The sequence below is a fragment of the Filicampus tigris genome, chromosome 1 (assembly GCF_054856515.1).
Source record: "Filicampus tigris isolate MCC_2025a chromosome 1, RoL_Ftig_1.0, whole genome shotgun sequence".
NCBI lineage: Eukaryota > Metazoa > Chordata > Actinopteri > Syngnathiformes > Syngnathidae > Filicampus > Filicampus tigris.
In genome coordinates this window covers 16,656,417-16,672,360 of record NC_141217.1, presented here as the reverse complement: position 1 = coordinate 16,672,360, position 15,944 = coordinate 16,656,417, and the positions used below count along the sequence as shown (strand labels likewise).

General features: G+C 41.2%; 1 protein-coding gene across 1 annotated transcript in view; it reads left to right on the top strand.

The window, feature by feature from the left end:
• LOC147153015 (adenylate cyclase type 6-like) overlaps nucleotides 1-12,840 on the top strand; it is a 38,080-nt gene extending 25,240 nt beyond the window's left edge. The window contains exons 6-24 of the mRNA XM_086016975.1: nucleotides 34-145; nucleotides 901-1,028; nucleotides 1,113-1,271; nucleotides 1,373-1,514; nucleotides 3,003-3,131; nucleotides 3,241-3,269; nucleotides 3,340-3,487; nucleotides 3,574-3,671; nucleotides 5,302-5,389; nucleotides 5,461-5,577; nucleotides 5,663-5,821; nucleotides 5,957-6,132; nucleotides 7,211-7,240; nucleotides 7,326-7,355; nucleotides 7,440-7,572; nucleotides 8,709-8,972; nucleotides 9,046-9,250; nucleotides 9,338-9,462; nucleotides 10,093-12,840. Coding sequence (XP_085873101.1) covers nucleotides 34-145; nucleotides 901-1,028; nucleotides 1,113-1,271; nucleotides 1,373-1,514; nucleotides 3,003-3,131; nucleotides 3,241-3,269; nucleotides 3,340-3,487; nucleotides 3,574-3,671; nucleotides 5,302-5,389; nucleotides 5,461-5,577; nucleotides 5,663-5,821; nucleotides 5,957-6,132; nucleotides 7,211-7,240; nucleotides 7,326-7,355; nucleotides 7,440-7,572; nucleotides 8,709-8,972; nucleotides 9,046-9,250; nucleotides 9,338-9,462; nucleotides 10,093-10,221 — 2,401 coding nt within the window. The 3' untranslated portion in view covers nucleotides 10,222-12,840. The remainder of the gene's footprint in view (nucleotides 1-33; nucleotides 146-900; nucleotides 1,029-1,112; nucleotides 1,272-1,372; nucleotides 1,515-3,002; nucleotides 3,132-3,240; nucleotides 3,270-3,339; nucleotides 3,488-3,573; nucleotides 3,672-5,301; nucleotides 5,390-5,460; nucleotides 5,578-5,662; nucleotides 5,822-5,956; nucleotides 6,133-7,210; nucleotides 7,241-7,325; nucleotides 7,356-7,439; nucleotides 7,573-8,708; nucleotides 8,973-9,045; nucleotides 9,251-9,337; nucleotides 9,463-10,092) is intronic.
• The last annotated feature ends 3,104 nt before the right edge of the window (nucleotides 12,841-15,944 follow it).

The window sequence follows — 15,944 nt, the reverse complement described above, 5'->3', positions numbered from 1 at the left end:
CAACAATAAAACTCACATTTGTGTCCTTCTCAGTATTCTCTTTGCCGACATCGAAGGTTTCACCAGCTTAGCCTCCCAGTGCACGGCTCAGGAATTGGTCATGACACTCAATGAACTCTTCGCCCGCTTCGACAAGCTGGCCTCGGTAATGCTTCGCTCTCATCTGACACCTTAATGCAATGTCTTATGTTTATACATGTTTTTGTCAAGGAATAGTTTGGGAGACTTAACTTGAGAGGTGGTGGGAATAAAATGCCAACAGAAGTGAAGTTAGCCCCAACTGCTTTTTCAATCCAGGCTGAAAATTGTGCTCTTTTCCCAAACATTTGATTAAGGTTTTCTAATCATTTTGAAATTCATGCTCTGCAAAATGATGTTCTTGCACTGTAGTAATTTGATTAAGATATTTGTTATTTTCTTTGCTTTTAAATGTCTTTAACTCTTTTGTTTGTACATGCTTTTAAATGTTGCACTTTTAATTATGCGAAGCACATTGAATTGCCTTGTGTCCGAAATGCCCTATAAAGCTGCTTTGCCTTGCCTCTAAACAATTAATTCTCTCATAATTACTATTGTATAATCCTGTCTTTATCATCTTGTCTACTGTAACATTAATATAGTATAGCAACAAATATTTATTTTCTTGTCCCACAAATGCAACATTACCCACGCCTGCAGAATGTAATAAAATTCAATACAAAAGTGGTGTTAAAATTCTGCATCCTGCCAATTATACGGCATGTGTTAAGATTTCAAGAGATTGTGTGCATAGTATATCATATATCAAATTAAAAAAAGATGGTGCAAAGTCGTTTTGTGATAAAAACAAAGAGAAGGAGGTATTGTAGATGCTTATGAGAAAATTGTTTTTCTTCTATTGTGCCCTTTTCATTTCTTCAGGAGAACCACTGTCTGCGTATTAAAATTTTAGGTGATTGTTACTATTGTGTGTCTGGGCTGCCTGAACCACGTGCAGACCACGCCCATTGCTGCGTAGAGATGGGCGTGGACATGATCGAGGCCATCTCGTGAGTAGAAAGACAAACTGGAACGCTTATTTTCTTTTTGCAGTGGGGGGGAAAAACCCGACCTTCTTGGCATTGTGTCTTCAGGCTGGTGCGCGAGGTGACGGGAGTCAATGTCAACATGCGTGTCGGCATCCACAGCGGACGCGTTCACTGCGGCGTCCTAGGACTCAGGAAGTGGCAGTTTGACGTGTGGTCAAACGATGTTACACTGGCTAATCACATGGAAGCGGGAGGCAAAGCAGGGTGGGCGCAATAAGCACCAGCTCCCAAAAACCCTTTCCAAGTGCAAACATGGACTTGAGTTCTGTTGTTATGGCATAGCTGACCCTTATGTTCCCATTTAGGCGGATCCACATCACCAAGGCCACCTTGCAATATCTGAACGGAGACTACGAAGTGGAGCCGGGCTTCGGAGGGGAGCGGAATGCTTACCTGAAGGAAAACAGCATCGAGACCTTCCTGGTCCTCGGCTGTAGCCAAAAGCGGGTCAGTGATCAAAAGCGGCAAGACGATGCAATTATAAATTCATGCTTTGTTGACATATCAATCATATGGTGCAGTAGATGTGCTGTTCATTGTAGTAATGACACTTTATGGTGAAGCTTTGGATTTAGTCCATCAGAAAAGCTTCTGTATTTTTAGGACCATAAGGCGCACCGGAATATGAGGAATATAATATCTTTGTGCAGCGTTGTATGTCATGTAGTTTATTTTGATTGTGCCATACGTTTATTTTTTTATTTACAGACAGATTTAGCGCTATTATGCTAGGTTCAGACCAGGTTTCGCGTACTTTTGTTCGCTGGTCATCTTCCGATGCAACTTCCTCACTCCGCATTATCCAAGCCTGCTCCGTTTTTTTGCTCATTCCCAGTAGCTACTGGAAGCTGGCTCTGTCGTTTACCTCTCAGTCTCATAGACCGCAATGATATTGTCCTACATCGTTACACAGCAATCGCACCACCAGAAATGCTCAGCTCGCGTTCCGTCCGGCCGCAGTAGTACTCTAGTAGGTTACATTTTCCATGTTTCTTGGAAGCAGGAGGTAGTTCTAGTTCCTGTATGACAAAAACACTTACGCCTGCTAGCAAAGAGTCATTCCCCATCAATGAGAAAGTTGCCAGGGCAAACATGACCCGCCACAGTGTTTTTCGCGTCCCACTCTCAAATCATCTTATGTCATCAACAGCTGTGATTTGTGTTAAAGGGGAAGTCAACCCAAACATTTTTTTTCAATAATATGTTAGATACAAGCCCACTAGTTGAAACAAGGCATTCTGCTAAATACTGTGTTTGTGGAATAAGAGTTAATCCACCCATTTTTAGCCATCTCTCAGGGCGGCCATTTTGTCACCTCTGTCGACTGAAAATGACATCACAACTGCTCAGGGCTCAGGTAACGACCAATCACAGCTGACCTGTTTTCTGCAGCTGAGCTGTGATTGGTCGTTACCTGAGCCCTGAGCAGTTGAGATGTCATTTTCAGTCGACAGAGGTGACAAAATGGATTTTGCTGCTTAACTCATATTCCACAAACGCAATATTAATCAGAATGCTGTGTTTCAATTAGTGGGCCTGCTGGGAACATATTGTTGAAAAAAAATATGTTTGGGTTGATTTCTTCTCTGTAATGACTTGGGTATGTTGCGTAGGTTGCAACTGGGCAACACTTAACATTTCACAGACGTTTGATGCCTTTTTTGTAGAGATTTAGCTAATGGTATGCTAAGTTGTACAGATGCAAGAGGCACATTTGTTAACCATAAAAACAGGCATAGTCCCAATTACTATATAAGCCAATGTGATAGCTAAATCTAGTAAAAGATGCACAAAAGTCTCTTTGATCTGGAACCGATGAACACTTATGACAACAATGCCGGACAAAAGACCTCTTCCGCTGCAGTTAGTCTCTTGCGCTGTTGTTCTCAGCGTGAGAACAGTTGGTAAAGCCCTCATGTTTTTCTCTCTGAGCAGAAGGAAGAAAAGGCGATGATGGCTAAGATGCAGAGGACGAGAGCCAACTCCAACGAGGGACTGATGCCACGCTGGGTCCCTGACAGAACCTTCTCCAGGACCAAAGACTCCAAAGTATTCAGACAAATGGTGAGTTTCCACCAACACATGCCTTGAGTGCGGGACTTCTGTCTTATGATCTCTGCTTTTGCGAAGGGCCTTTTGCCACTTTGCTAGTGATTTTCTTTGTCTTCTTCAGGGCATTGATGAAACCTCCAGTAAAGACAAGTAAGTCTGCCAAACATGGGATGAACTGTTCGCATCCTCTTTCCGCTTCTTATGATCTGTTTTTTTTCAGCCGCGGTGTTCAGGAGACCATGAACCCGGAGGACGAGGTGGATGAATTCCTGGGACGAGCGATTGATGCTCGCAGCATCGACCAGCTAAGAAAAGATCATGTTAAAAAGTTCCTACTCACCTTTCAAACGTCTAGTTTGGAGAAGAAGGTCCGAGACCCATCTTTTAATCATCACTGGATGCTCGTTTAACCTCACTTCCACTTATCGAACTCCATTTTTCTACTTTTTTTCAGTATTCCAAGAAAGTGGATGATCGCTTTGGTGGCTATGTGGCTTGCACTCTACTAGTATTCTGCTTCATATCCTTCATACAGATTGTTATTTTTCCACAGTGAGTAGTTTACATAATACTCTAATATACTCCAATGTGTACCGTATGTCATATAGTCAATTCTGGAAAAAGAAAAAAAAAAAAAAAAAACCCTCCAGTCATGTTTATTTCCATGCACTTAATCCAGTGAGACGCAAAAGAGGAGAGGGAATTGAGGCCAAGAGGAGACTCCTTAAAATAAACTTTCAGTTCCGTCCAGTTTTACTGTTTTGCTGCACTCCCATCCTTCTCAGTAGATGTTTACACTAATATGTTTTAGATAACACACAGGTTTTTTTTAACTTCAAAAAGAAACTAATCCCATTTGTGTTTGAAACGGTACAGTTGTATTGACATAATGTACACACACTGCAGTGTGAGGGAGTGACTGAACGTCTAAAAAAAAAAAAACAACTCGCCTCCGCAAACGTCACTCTTCACACACACTGTACTGTTGCCAGAACATTTGTCCACCTTCACAATATGTAACCAGCAGGATACTCAGTACTCTTGCGACTAACAATTAATTGACACCATATTTAGGGAAACCAAATACAAATGTTTGAGTGGTGACTCTCAGCTGTATACTTGTCGAATAGGTCAAGGTTTGCTGACGTGCACACGTGTCCAAATATGGCTCCTCTCTTCAAATGAGGGCCACTTCCTTCTGGTAGTTCAATGTTTGATTAGCAAATTATGACGACACCTTTTATTTAACCCCTGTGAGGTTGATTCACGGCTTTCACTTCAATCATACTTCCTAAAATAGTGGCCTTCAAGCCGCCCTGGTGAAACGCTGAATGTGTTGTTGACTTGACACAAGGAATAGCCTCCCTCAAAATGTATGCCTTCTTTTTCTCCCTAACAAAGAAAAAAAATTGTGGCAACGGAAATTGTTGACGAAGGCCCGACCGATTATGGCCCTTCAAACGTCGGCCAAAATATTGATTGTTGTTATCTTTATGTACTCTAACCAATGACATCAGTTGTACACCTGGATGCAATTATTTTACACATTTTGTTTGAAAACATAATAATAAATAAAATTAACAATAATAATACAAAGAAGAATCCCTACAAAAACAATAGGGACCTTGCAGTGGTCGCTGCTCGGGCCTTAATAATACAATCAATACATGGTGCAACATAAATGAAACACAATTGTGTTAAATATGACATACATTCAACTACCGGTAACAAAACACACATATGACAATGTCCTTGTAACGTCATTAATTAAATGCATTGCACCTTGCAATGCATTCTCGGAACTGAAAAGGTACTTTATTTTAAAAAAATATATATATTTACAGTTGACACGCGATTAGCAAAAATCTGCATATAATTGACACTCATTGAAATACATTGGTGGGTCAAAACTATTTTCATCTATTTCATATTTTGTGCATTAATCGGCAGATTAATTGGTACGGTTATCAGTTTTTTTTTTTCTGACAAAAATCGATATCGGCCTAAAAAAAAAAATCCATATCTGTCGGGCCCTATTGTTGACACGTATACTGTTCCATCCAAATCCCCTCTGCGGTTGAGTAAATAAACGCCCCCTGTCACTTTATCTGGAAATACGATATTTGAGATAAAAGCAGAGGAATAATCCTAAACGTTTCTTTTACTCTCCTGTTTCTTGAAGCACTCCGGTCATGCTGGGAATCTACATCAGTATCTTCATCATCCTAGCCAACATTCTCTTCATCTGTGCCATATACTCTTGCATCAAGGTAGTAGCGCTCATAAAAATGTTCACCACAGTGGATTTGACTTGACACGATTCCTCTTGTTTGTCTCACAGCTCTTTCCAGCTGCAATGCAGACCGTTTCAAAGAAGATTGTCCAGTCTCGCACCAACAGCACTTTAGTTGGAGTGTTTACCATTATCCTTGTCTTCATTTCTGCCTTTGTCAACATGGTATGATTAACGTCACCCACCCCCCTCTCCCCCCAAAAAAGAAGAAATCATACTGGAAGCATTTGTGTCTTTGGCTTTGTTATAGTTTGCGTGTGACACCAAGAGCTTAGTGGAGTGTGTTGCGGAGAAGTCCAACACCTCCACAGCCATGGTGACACCCTGCGTGATCCGCCAATTGAATGTGTCTGTTGAAGGGGGTCTCGAGGTCTGTCCCAGTCAAGGCCCCTCCTGCCCCTTTCCCGAGGTGAGCGGCGTCTCCATCGCAATTCCATTGTGTGCTTCCAATGAACCGCTTTGGTCGTGGATGCCAGCGAGTGGGGAAATGTCACATTTGCATTTGTGAGCTCCGCCGCTGATGATGCTCTCCTGTTTGCGGCAGTACTTCAGCTACAGCGTGCTGCTGACGCTGCTGGCCTGCTCGGTGTTCCTGCAGATCAGCAGCATTGGGAAGCTGGCTCTGATGCTGCTCATCCAGCTCACCTTCCTGCTGCTGGTCGAGTGGCCGCAAGTAGCACTGTTCGACAATGCAGACCTCTTTGTCACCTCCAATGCCATGTAAGTGCCACACGAGGGCCCCCTCCTTTGAAGACTGGGATGGAGTTTTATTGTGTGCACGTTGCTCCAATTGTTCCTCAAATTTCGTTGTTATGGTCCAAGGCAAAATTCATCCTTTTAAAACTCAACACAAACCATTGTAATTGGATAGGTATTTTGTTTTGCCACAGGTACTACGTATGTCAGGGTTGGGCAGCTTAAATGCCGGCGGGGGCCACAATTTTTCATCAGTGCTACTGGGGGCGCCGCATAGGACCATGGACTTTTGAACCGGATGTATGATAAAAAATGCTTTTTTAAATATGGACGAAATACGTGCATAGCTGCAAAATACATGCTCTCAATCTATTTCATTTTTGATCATACATTTTTCAATGCATGTATAAGAGATTTTAACCCAACAACAAAGGTTTTGAAGCAAACAACAAAGTAACCACAAATTGTATTTTTGTTCCCCAGCGCAAAGAGCTCTTGCATAAAAAATACCATTCAAGGACGGCACAAAACTGCTAAACAAGAGAAGAACATTAAGTGCAAGAACCCGTTTTTGTATTTTGTCACAAATATCAACTCACTCAAATGTTAATAATATTGAGGTAGGCCTACTATGTCTGTCCTGCATGTCATTCCAACAACAACAACAACAACAACAAAAATTGGCCTGCTAACATTATAGTGTAGGAGAAATAACCCAATATAAGCGCAACTACGATGTCTGCCTTCTGCTGGTGATTGCCGATATTACAACTTTCCACACTAAACTACAGTCAATCCCTGCATATTCACGGTTTTGGACCCTCAGATCCCTCTGTTTTTTTCCCGTTGTTTCTGGTATTTTTTGTACCCTAATTTTCCTGTTGTCCTTGGAAAACTTATATTGAATGTTTATCAGCATTTTTTTTGAAGAATTCCTTGGTTCTGTAAAAAAAATAATAATAATAAGGGGGTTTTTTTCTCCCCAAAATTAGACTACAATACCTGATGTACGTCAACCCTGACCTCCTTGGATGTCGCTCATTTATTGTAGAAGATTGACAGTTTTATAATCTCTAATATTGTTTCTCTGTTGTCATTGTAGCGATCTAAATGAAACAACAAGTACTCAGTGGTAAGTATTGACATTCTAATACTAATGAAATTGAATATTTTGTTTTAACATTACAAGACCTAATTCCCATGTGTTTGTCAATCAGGTCCAGTTTCAATGAAACTACAAACCAGTGGTGAGATACCTCAATTCCATTTTGCGTTTCTCTCAATTGTCAGTTGTTAATGTACCGGCTGGTAACGTGTCTTCTTCTTTGCAGCCCATTTGTTGTGACCAAAGTGTCCCTGAGGGTCATGACGCCAGTGATACTCACAGTCTTTGTGCTGGCACTGTACCTGCATGCGCAGCAGGTCGAATCGACTGCACGCCTCGACTTCCTGTGGAAATTACAGGTATCTCCAATGCCCACCACCAGAGGGCGGCATAATAAAACTTCAAGCTGCTGGAAAAGCCTTTTTCTTCGCCGTGCCCATCAATGTGCAAGTGGTCCTCGTGGAATGTCGTTCTTCCTGCGGCGACCTGAATGTGCCGTTAACTACTGCTAACGCAACGGGGAACATTAAAATGAAACACTTTGGCTTTAAATATAAAACAATCAAAGTGAGTACGGTGGGAATTGAGCGTGCTCTTCATCTTAGCTCATAGCTGTCACTATCGAATATTTTTAGAATTGATTATTCTGTTGATTATTCCACCTATCAATCGGATAATCTGATTACATTTTATTTTGCATTAAATCAACCAATTATTGTTGTTTGTATGGTATTGTTTTGTGATTTAAAAAAAACTAAACAACAATGAAGCAATGTCACACAAGAGGGAGTGATGTACTCAATAACCTTTTTTGAAACTGATTCAGTTTCTGGTTCAGTCATTCTTCTGAAAAAAAGCAGATGCTTGCAAATATCTTATTTTGATTAAACACAAACGATAATTAGTCTGATTTCATGAAGGACATCGCTTGAAACGAATACTCGATTGTTAAAATAGTTGTCAGTAAATTTAATAATCAATTATTTGTCAATTATTCGATTAATTTCTAGTTTGAAATGGTCATTTTATTGTAATTTTGCCCAATTTCTGGGTTCATTCATAGATGAACTTGTCCCAGACATTTTGTCCCACTGGAACAAAACTTCAAACACAAGTTTACACAGATATATTTGTTGATTCATCAGAAAACGTAAAACTCAGATCCGCTAGGTCAGAACTGGACAAAACGTTTAGTGTGTGATGAAGGTCCCGCCCTTGAGATTCATAGGTGGTCCTGATGTTCCAATTTCCCTCAAAGTCTGTGTACTCACATCTTGTCCTCCGCCTGGCAAACGTCCCAACTCTCACGTGTCCCTGACGGGTGTGGGGGTCCGAGTTCCCTTTCATCATGATGCGAATTTTGACTTGCAAACTGCAATGCGAAAGCGCTCATTTCCAGCCTTTAGAAACTTGAAAGTGCTATTAGCAGGTGACCAGTACGGGACGTGCCCTGCCTCTGGCATGAATGTTACTAATGAAGAATCTTCCCTCCCAGGCAACTGAAGAAAAGGAGGAGATGGAGGAACTCCAAGCCTATAATCGTCGCCTCCTCCACAATATTCTGCCTAAAGACGTGGCTGCTCACTTTTTGGCACGTGAGCGGCGCAACGACGAGCTCTACTACCAGTCCTGTGAGTGCGTGGCGGTCATGTTTGCCTCCATAAGCAATTTCTCCGAGTTCTACGTAGAACTGGAGGCCAACAACGAGGGGGTGGAGTGTCTGCGTCTGCTCAATGAGATTATCGCTGACTTTGATGAGGTACGAACGTCTGCAAGGCTCAGTGTGCTGAAACGACAGGTTTCACCTCTTTTGTGGGGTCATTTATTGGCAGATTATCAGTGAGGAGAAATACAGGCAGCTGGAGAAGATCAAGACTATTGGCTCCACCTACATGGCCGCCTCCGGCCTCAATGACTCCACCTATGACAAAGAGGGCCGAACCCACATCACTGCACTGGCTGACTACGCCATGAGACTGAGGGAGCAGATGAAATACATCAATGAGCATTCCTTCAACAACTTCCAGATGAAGATAGGTAAAGAGATGACATTGTCTTTTTTATTCCCCCCTCCAGCATAGCAATAAATGTTTTGTGTGGTCCTTTTTCTCCTTCAATATCCAGGTCTGAACATTGGACCGGTGGTCGCGGGGGTCATTGGTGCACGGAAGCCCCAATATGATATTTGGGGAAACGCTGTCAATGTGGCCAGTCGCATGGACAGCACAGGTGTACCGGACTGCATACAGGTGGGTTTGCATGCTTCCTACTCTCAGCTTCTCACTTTGGATAGGCTCCAAGCTCACCAGTGACCTTTATGAGGACAAGCAGCAAGACTTGAAATAATTTTTCTTTCCTTTTTTGATTCTGAGGAGCAATGTTGACTTCATTTGGTGAGCAAATTACAAATTTTGAGGAGCATCATACATACTGTCAGGCTAACTTGGATAATTTCAATGGATTTCAAAACAGGACAGAGTGGCCTTAATTACAAAGCTTGCCTTTTGTTAAAATTGAACCAAAATACAGGTAATGTGGGACCCATTGGGACTGCTGCGCTCTCCCCCCGTTCCACACGGCAGTGGGAGCGCGGGGAAAATTGTAACGGGTTAGTGTTAGCGTAGCATTTGGCAGCTCTGCGTTTTTGCCATAACGCCCATTGGCAGTTTTGCTTTTCAGTGTGTTTGATTAAAGCACAAAATGCAAACTCTGACTCGCAAACCGCGACGTGAAGCCGTTTATTTCGAGCCTTAAGCGCTCTAGACAGTTGCTGGATGTTCCATTAGACTTGAGCACATTTTCGTTTTTTCATTTCATTTCAATTGCACGTTTCACCTTTCAACTTTATACAGCTCCGCTTTGTCTTGCGCCGTTCTCAGGTAACAACGGACCTCCACCAGGTGCTGGCAAGCAAAGGGTATGTGCTGGAGTGCCGTGGGGTGGTTAAGGTCAAAGGTAAAGGGGAAATGACAACCTACTTCCTCAACGATGGGCCGCCCAACAGTTAGCAGCCACGGCAACAGCAGGTGGCTACTGCAGGGACACAGCACCACTGAGTGAGGACTCACAAGGTGAGCAAATGGCTAAAACAACCCGAAACGCCATCACTTGAAGCCCCAAGCAAGGAGGGGGGGGGGAAGTGTCGAACTTTCAATGGAAACACGTCCTCGATGAGAGAAAAGTGTCTCAATCGACGGCCTTCGCGGCACACCTACAACTCGAAGGACAGCAGTTTTTCTCACGTCGAGCCTCTGTCAGGCTTCTTGAAAGATGCAACGTCTGTTTATTTAAATCAACGCCTTTAAGCCTGTGTCAAATGAAAATTTAACGCTGTACATAAGGCTACTTTCTTTGACTTCTTCATTTGGGTTTCACATGGATTACGAAGAGGTACTAGTATTTGAGTTTCAGATGAATTATTTATTTCAATTTCAAATGTATTGTGCAAAAGGTCCTTTATGAAAACGTGTGGCTACATAAAGTGCGTGCACAAATATCCAGTTTACTACACCAGAATAAGTGTGTATGTACATGCATATTTGTGTATGAATATATGTCTAAAATGAGAAGGACTATATTGACCAAAGACTAAAGTATTTACTGAAAGCAAGGCAAGAGATGTTATGTGATATGTTCTGGCGAAAGTCAGCAACGATCGCCGCCTGTTTGTAAGGCCTGAACCTTCTGTCTTCTTGCCCAGCTGCTGGCAGTAAAGACTGCTTCATTGTTTTCATAAAATATGTTTTAAAAAAAAAAAAAAGTATTTATTTTTGTCTGTCATTCCGACAGCAAAGCGCATTAACTCTAAATTATTATAGTGCCCTCAACCTTTAGATGACTAAAGACGACTAAGGATGTTTTAAAGAAGGCTGTATTTGAAATCTCTATGTTTATTTGTGCTCTTGGAGGAGTGCAAGTAGCTTCAGCTGGGTTCAAGCTCTTGTTTCACAACATTATTGGTTGCTTTTTCAGAGTATCAAGCTGGTTTAAGCCGTAACAATATGTCAACCAGGGGCGGAGCCAGAACGTGGCTAATGGGTGGGCCTGAAAAATTCATTTTTCTCTCACTGACCACAATCCTATCCCGACACATCGCATATTCAAATAAAATGACAAACTGAATAATATGAAGATCAGATCTTCCTTAGACAACCACAATTATGCCATTCTTAATATTCAATAAAATAAAAAAAAACACAACGAAACACAAATTCAAAAATAATTTACCAATAATTTACCAAAAAATTAAAAGTATCTACTTTTTTCATGAATCTCACTGGGTGGGTAGTCTCTCAATCTGGGTGGGCCTGTGTACACCCAGGCCCACCCATGGCTCCGCCCCTGATGTCAACCCCTCCTTCCCCTTTCGGAGGTGTATTCATGGTGCAAATAGAAATTGTTTGCAAGCTGTTCCGACGGAATCGGGGGAGAAAACTTTGGATTGAAGGTGAAGGAAAGAAATATATATTGTTTTGACTGAATACTGTGCTTTGTAATCCTGGAGGGGCATAACTATTTTCACTGTGAGGTTTTTATTCTACAGCAAAACTGCTTTCTTGCCAAACATAATCGCTTTGAAGCATGTCTTATTGTGGTATCTTCAGTTCATTTTTGTTTGTTTTAATGTAGGGTAATTTGTACCACTTCTGTAGCCATCATTTGTATATTCTTAATGTGATGATGATGATTCTGATTAATTATAATGCTTATTATGATGATTCCATTCCAGTGAAAAAGGATCAAAGACCAGCACGCTTTGTTGTTAAACGCCAGTGGTAAAGCTCAAGCTCACGGGTAACAACTGCTCAACTGCAGCCAATGAATTCTGCTATTCAGACCTAATATACGATACAGTATTTCCACTGGCCGTCGGTGCGATCATGTACAGCAAGGAATAACTTGCCCGGATGGTATGTGCTCACATAAGCATAGCAGTGAACAGGTTTTTTGAAGGATTCACTGTGCTTCATCTTTTTTTTTTTTTTTTTTTTATTTAAAAAAAAAAAATTATGACACTCCTGCAGTATTGTAAATCTCAGCCAGGCTTTTAAGTGATGTCTCCTTTCCACACATCTCAGCAGAGAACATAACATACCTATATTTCCTGGTATTATACCACTATGTGGTGAGTGGATGGGGGGGGGGGACTAGAAGGCTGCACATGTTTTTTCAGGATAGATTCCTTCAGTTCATGTATTATTTTTCCCAGTCTTTCAGCAATATTTGTGCTGACGGCTGAGTTTGATTGCCTTAAGTTAATATAAGACATTTATTAGAATAACACTATAGAGGAATTGTGCCTGCTGGCCCTTTCTGGACTGCTGATGGCTGATGGAGAGAAAAGAATAAGGGCTTGTTGAGAATATTCTCCGTGCAACAGCTCATCACTCACCATTTTTTTTTTTTTTTTTGCCACAAGCGAAAGCCCTGACTCAACTCTTTTGCCACACTCGACGGCGACAAACAGTTGGTACCAAAGCCAGCTCATGCGGCCTTGTGCTTTCGGTCCCTGCTTTGTTGCTGCGTGTGGTCGGGTGGGGGCACAAGCACCAGAAGACAGCAATGTAATGGAGAAGAGCAACTAATGAGTGAACTGTGACCAATAAAGAGCGATTCATATAAGCAAAGAGTTTATATATTGGACAAGCGTTTATATTTTAAAAAAAATGTGCATTGTATGTATTTATTTCTATTGGCTGTTCATGGACTTCTGTTAATTGTTAAATCTTGGGATGTTTTGTGGAAGCAGGAGAAGAAGGTTGTCCCCACACAACAGTATTTTTGCTCAGGCCTGATAAATAACCTTCCGTACTTCTTTTGTTTTATTTGTATTTTTTCCTGAGTTGGAGGAGCTGAGAGGGGCGTGTTTTGCGCCGAATGACAAGAAGAGTTGAGGACTATGACAAAGAGAAAAATAAACTTCTCCCTTGAAGAAAGAAAATACAAATGGAGATCAATGGCTCATTTTGTATGCCTTTACTGATGTGTCTTGCTGCATAAATGTATTAATAGTGACGGAAAATGTAAGGACATTTTAGGTATTCATTTTCCCCATTCTTAGAATGTTTTGTCATTTGGGTGTGTTTATTCACACATGCCTTTTTCTCATTAAACCACACATCAACAACATCCTTTATTTAAAAAGACATTTAAAACCGTGATCAGAAGTTACGTTTTCCCGCAGGGGGGAGCAGCAAGCCACGAGTTAACTGACTTTACAGGCAATTTCCTGGTTCGAGAGTTTCCTGCAGTTAGATCTGCTATTCAAACAGTTCTCCCGATTGTATGCTGTTCACATTGACATCATGAGACCAAGCGACACTAACAAGTGATCAAGAGTACCCTCGCCATTGCAACATTTGAAAGAGGATGTGCTCAGAGGGAAGTGGCCACTGAGTGGAAGAGTGTCAGCAGGTTTCAATGGAGCGACAGAGACTGGAAGAGTCACAGAAAGGCATAGAAGTGAATATCCTTGGAAATGTGTTGGTCCATTCCTGGATGAAACTCCTGTTGTGAATGTTACCTTTCAGCTCCTTGTCGGAGAACAGCAATCACGAAGTACTGAAAACACAATAAAATGTGCATTCAGAATTTTAGAAAAAGTCTAGACTAGAACGGTGAGATTTTGGACTGAAAAAGGACAAAGTTGACAATAACACTTACTCCTGGAAGCACAGCTTAAAATGGAAGTCAACCCCTAAAATGTTTTCACAATGATATGTTGTATGCCCCCCACTAGTCTAAACATGGCATTTTAATTACAATTGCGTTTGTGGAATATGAGTTAAGAAGCAAAATCCACCCGTTGTTATCTATCTCAAGGGGCGGACATTTTGTCACTTCTGTCAAGTGAAAATGACATCACAGTTGCTTAGGGCTCAGGTAACAACCAATCACAGTTCACCTGTTTTCTGAAGCTGATGTGATGTGATGTCATTTTCAGTCGACAGACAGAAATGAAGAGACAAAATGGCCGCCCCAAGAAATGGACGAAAACAGGTGAATTTTACTGCTTAATTCGTATTCCACAAACACAATATTAATCAGAATATTAAGTTTAGATTAATGGGGCTGCACACAACATATTATTGTAAAACATTTTGAGTTGAGTTGAGTTCCCCCATTAAGATAGGAACTGAAGTTAAACTTTGAGTTTGAAAGCAACCGTGTAAAACGAGCTCCGTCCTTCTGCGTGGAAAGTGGAAATGGCTGCCAACATGAAACAAACATCGATAGCAGGATTTTCTCCAGAATTTCTACAAATTGCATCCTGGAGTAAAACAGCATGTTTTTAGTTTTTATTTCAGATAGGAGGATATTCATTTTGGTCATCGACACACTTTTGATGAACCTATTGTTAAATCGTTGCTTTTCTGACAGTCAAATCTCAGTTGTTTTTTTTAACCTTGGTTGGTAAAGGCACTTTTATGCAGTTCTTAAATTTTATTCTGATTAAATTAAGTATGCCACATAAACTGTAATCTAAATAGAAACTTCATTTTTCCACGTCGTCATGCATCACATTAGCATCTGCTACATGCTTGACCTCAGTCTTCTGTAACGTTTCGGTCAGTCAGTGAGTACTTCATTATGTCACAGTAGTGCATTAAAAGTAGGCCTACAGTATATGAGTGATTTTTTTCCGCCAATCAACTAAATGGTTTAAGCCACAATATATGCTCGTAGTAGGAGCAACATTTGACCTTGTGTAATCACAGTATAATAGCAGTTATCGTTGACGTGATTTACTGGTTGGAAGCTTGAACACAAACACATGAATCGACAAAATTGACGAACGCTTCTTGTGTGCTGATGTTTTATACCATTCATTGTTTCACTGAATTTACTTACCGGACAATGTCTAACAAGTTGCATTATTTTTGCTAACAGGTATCTTGTAATACATTTTACTTATTGAGTGGTATTTAGAATATACGGTACGGCATAATGCAAGCAGCTAAGGAGGAACAGAAGCTGTAGCAGCAGTCAACCGTCATTAAGTCAACTGTTCGTGATGAAACACCTTGTGAAATTCATTTCCTCATTCTAGTCAGACTTGTTATGCTGTTTCCAAAAGGAAGAACCTTACACTCATTTGAAGACTCATTATATAAACCTACTTTGGTTTTTAGGCTCCTCCTCGAGGTGTGAAAAATTCCAGGCAGAGATTTTAAATCACTGTTCATTTTAGTAACATGTATGTGGCTCCAAATAGTTTTTTTGTTGTACTCTTTTCCTTTCTTATTTTTTCCCCTAAACGTCACATAAAGTAGCTGATAAATGATAATAATAATGATAAATGTGACACTGCCATTCACAAGGAAACATTGGTTAGCATGTCCGCTTCACAGTGCAGAGGTCGTGGGTTCGAATCCAGCCCCAGCCTTCCTGTGTGGAGTTTGCACGTCTCTGTGTGCCCTGCAATTGGCTGGCAACCAGTTCAGGGTGTACAGGGTGTAAAGACAGCTGGGATAGGCTGCAGCACACATGCGACCCTTGTGAGGATAAGTGGATTGGATAATGGATAGATGGATGTATGGGGGTTTTACATGGGATCAGTGCTAGCTCGCTAGGAGTCAATTCAATTTTGGGAGTCAATCAATTTGCTGCCATGTTTGGTATGGAAGTGCTTTCAGGAACTTTATTGGCACACGAGTTGTGTCACAAAAGTTCAAGGACTCGTGTCACGAAAGATATTTCAAATACAAATACGTTTTCCCCCTTTAAAGTT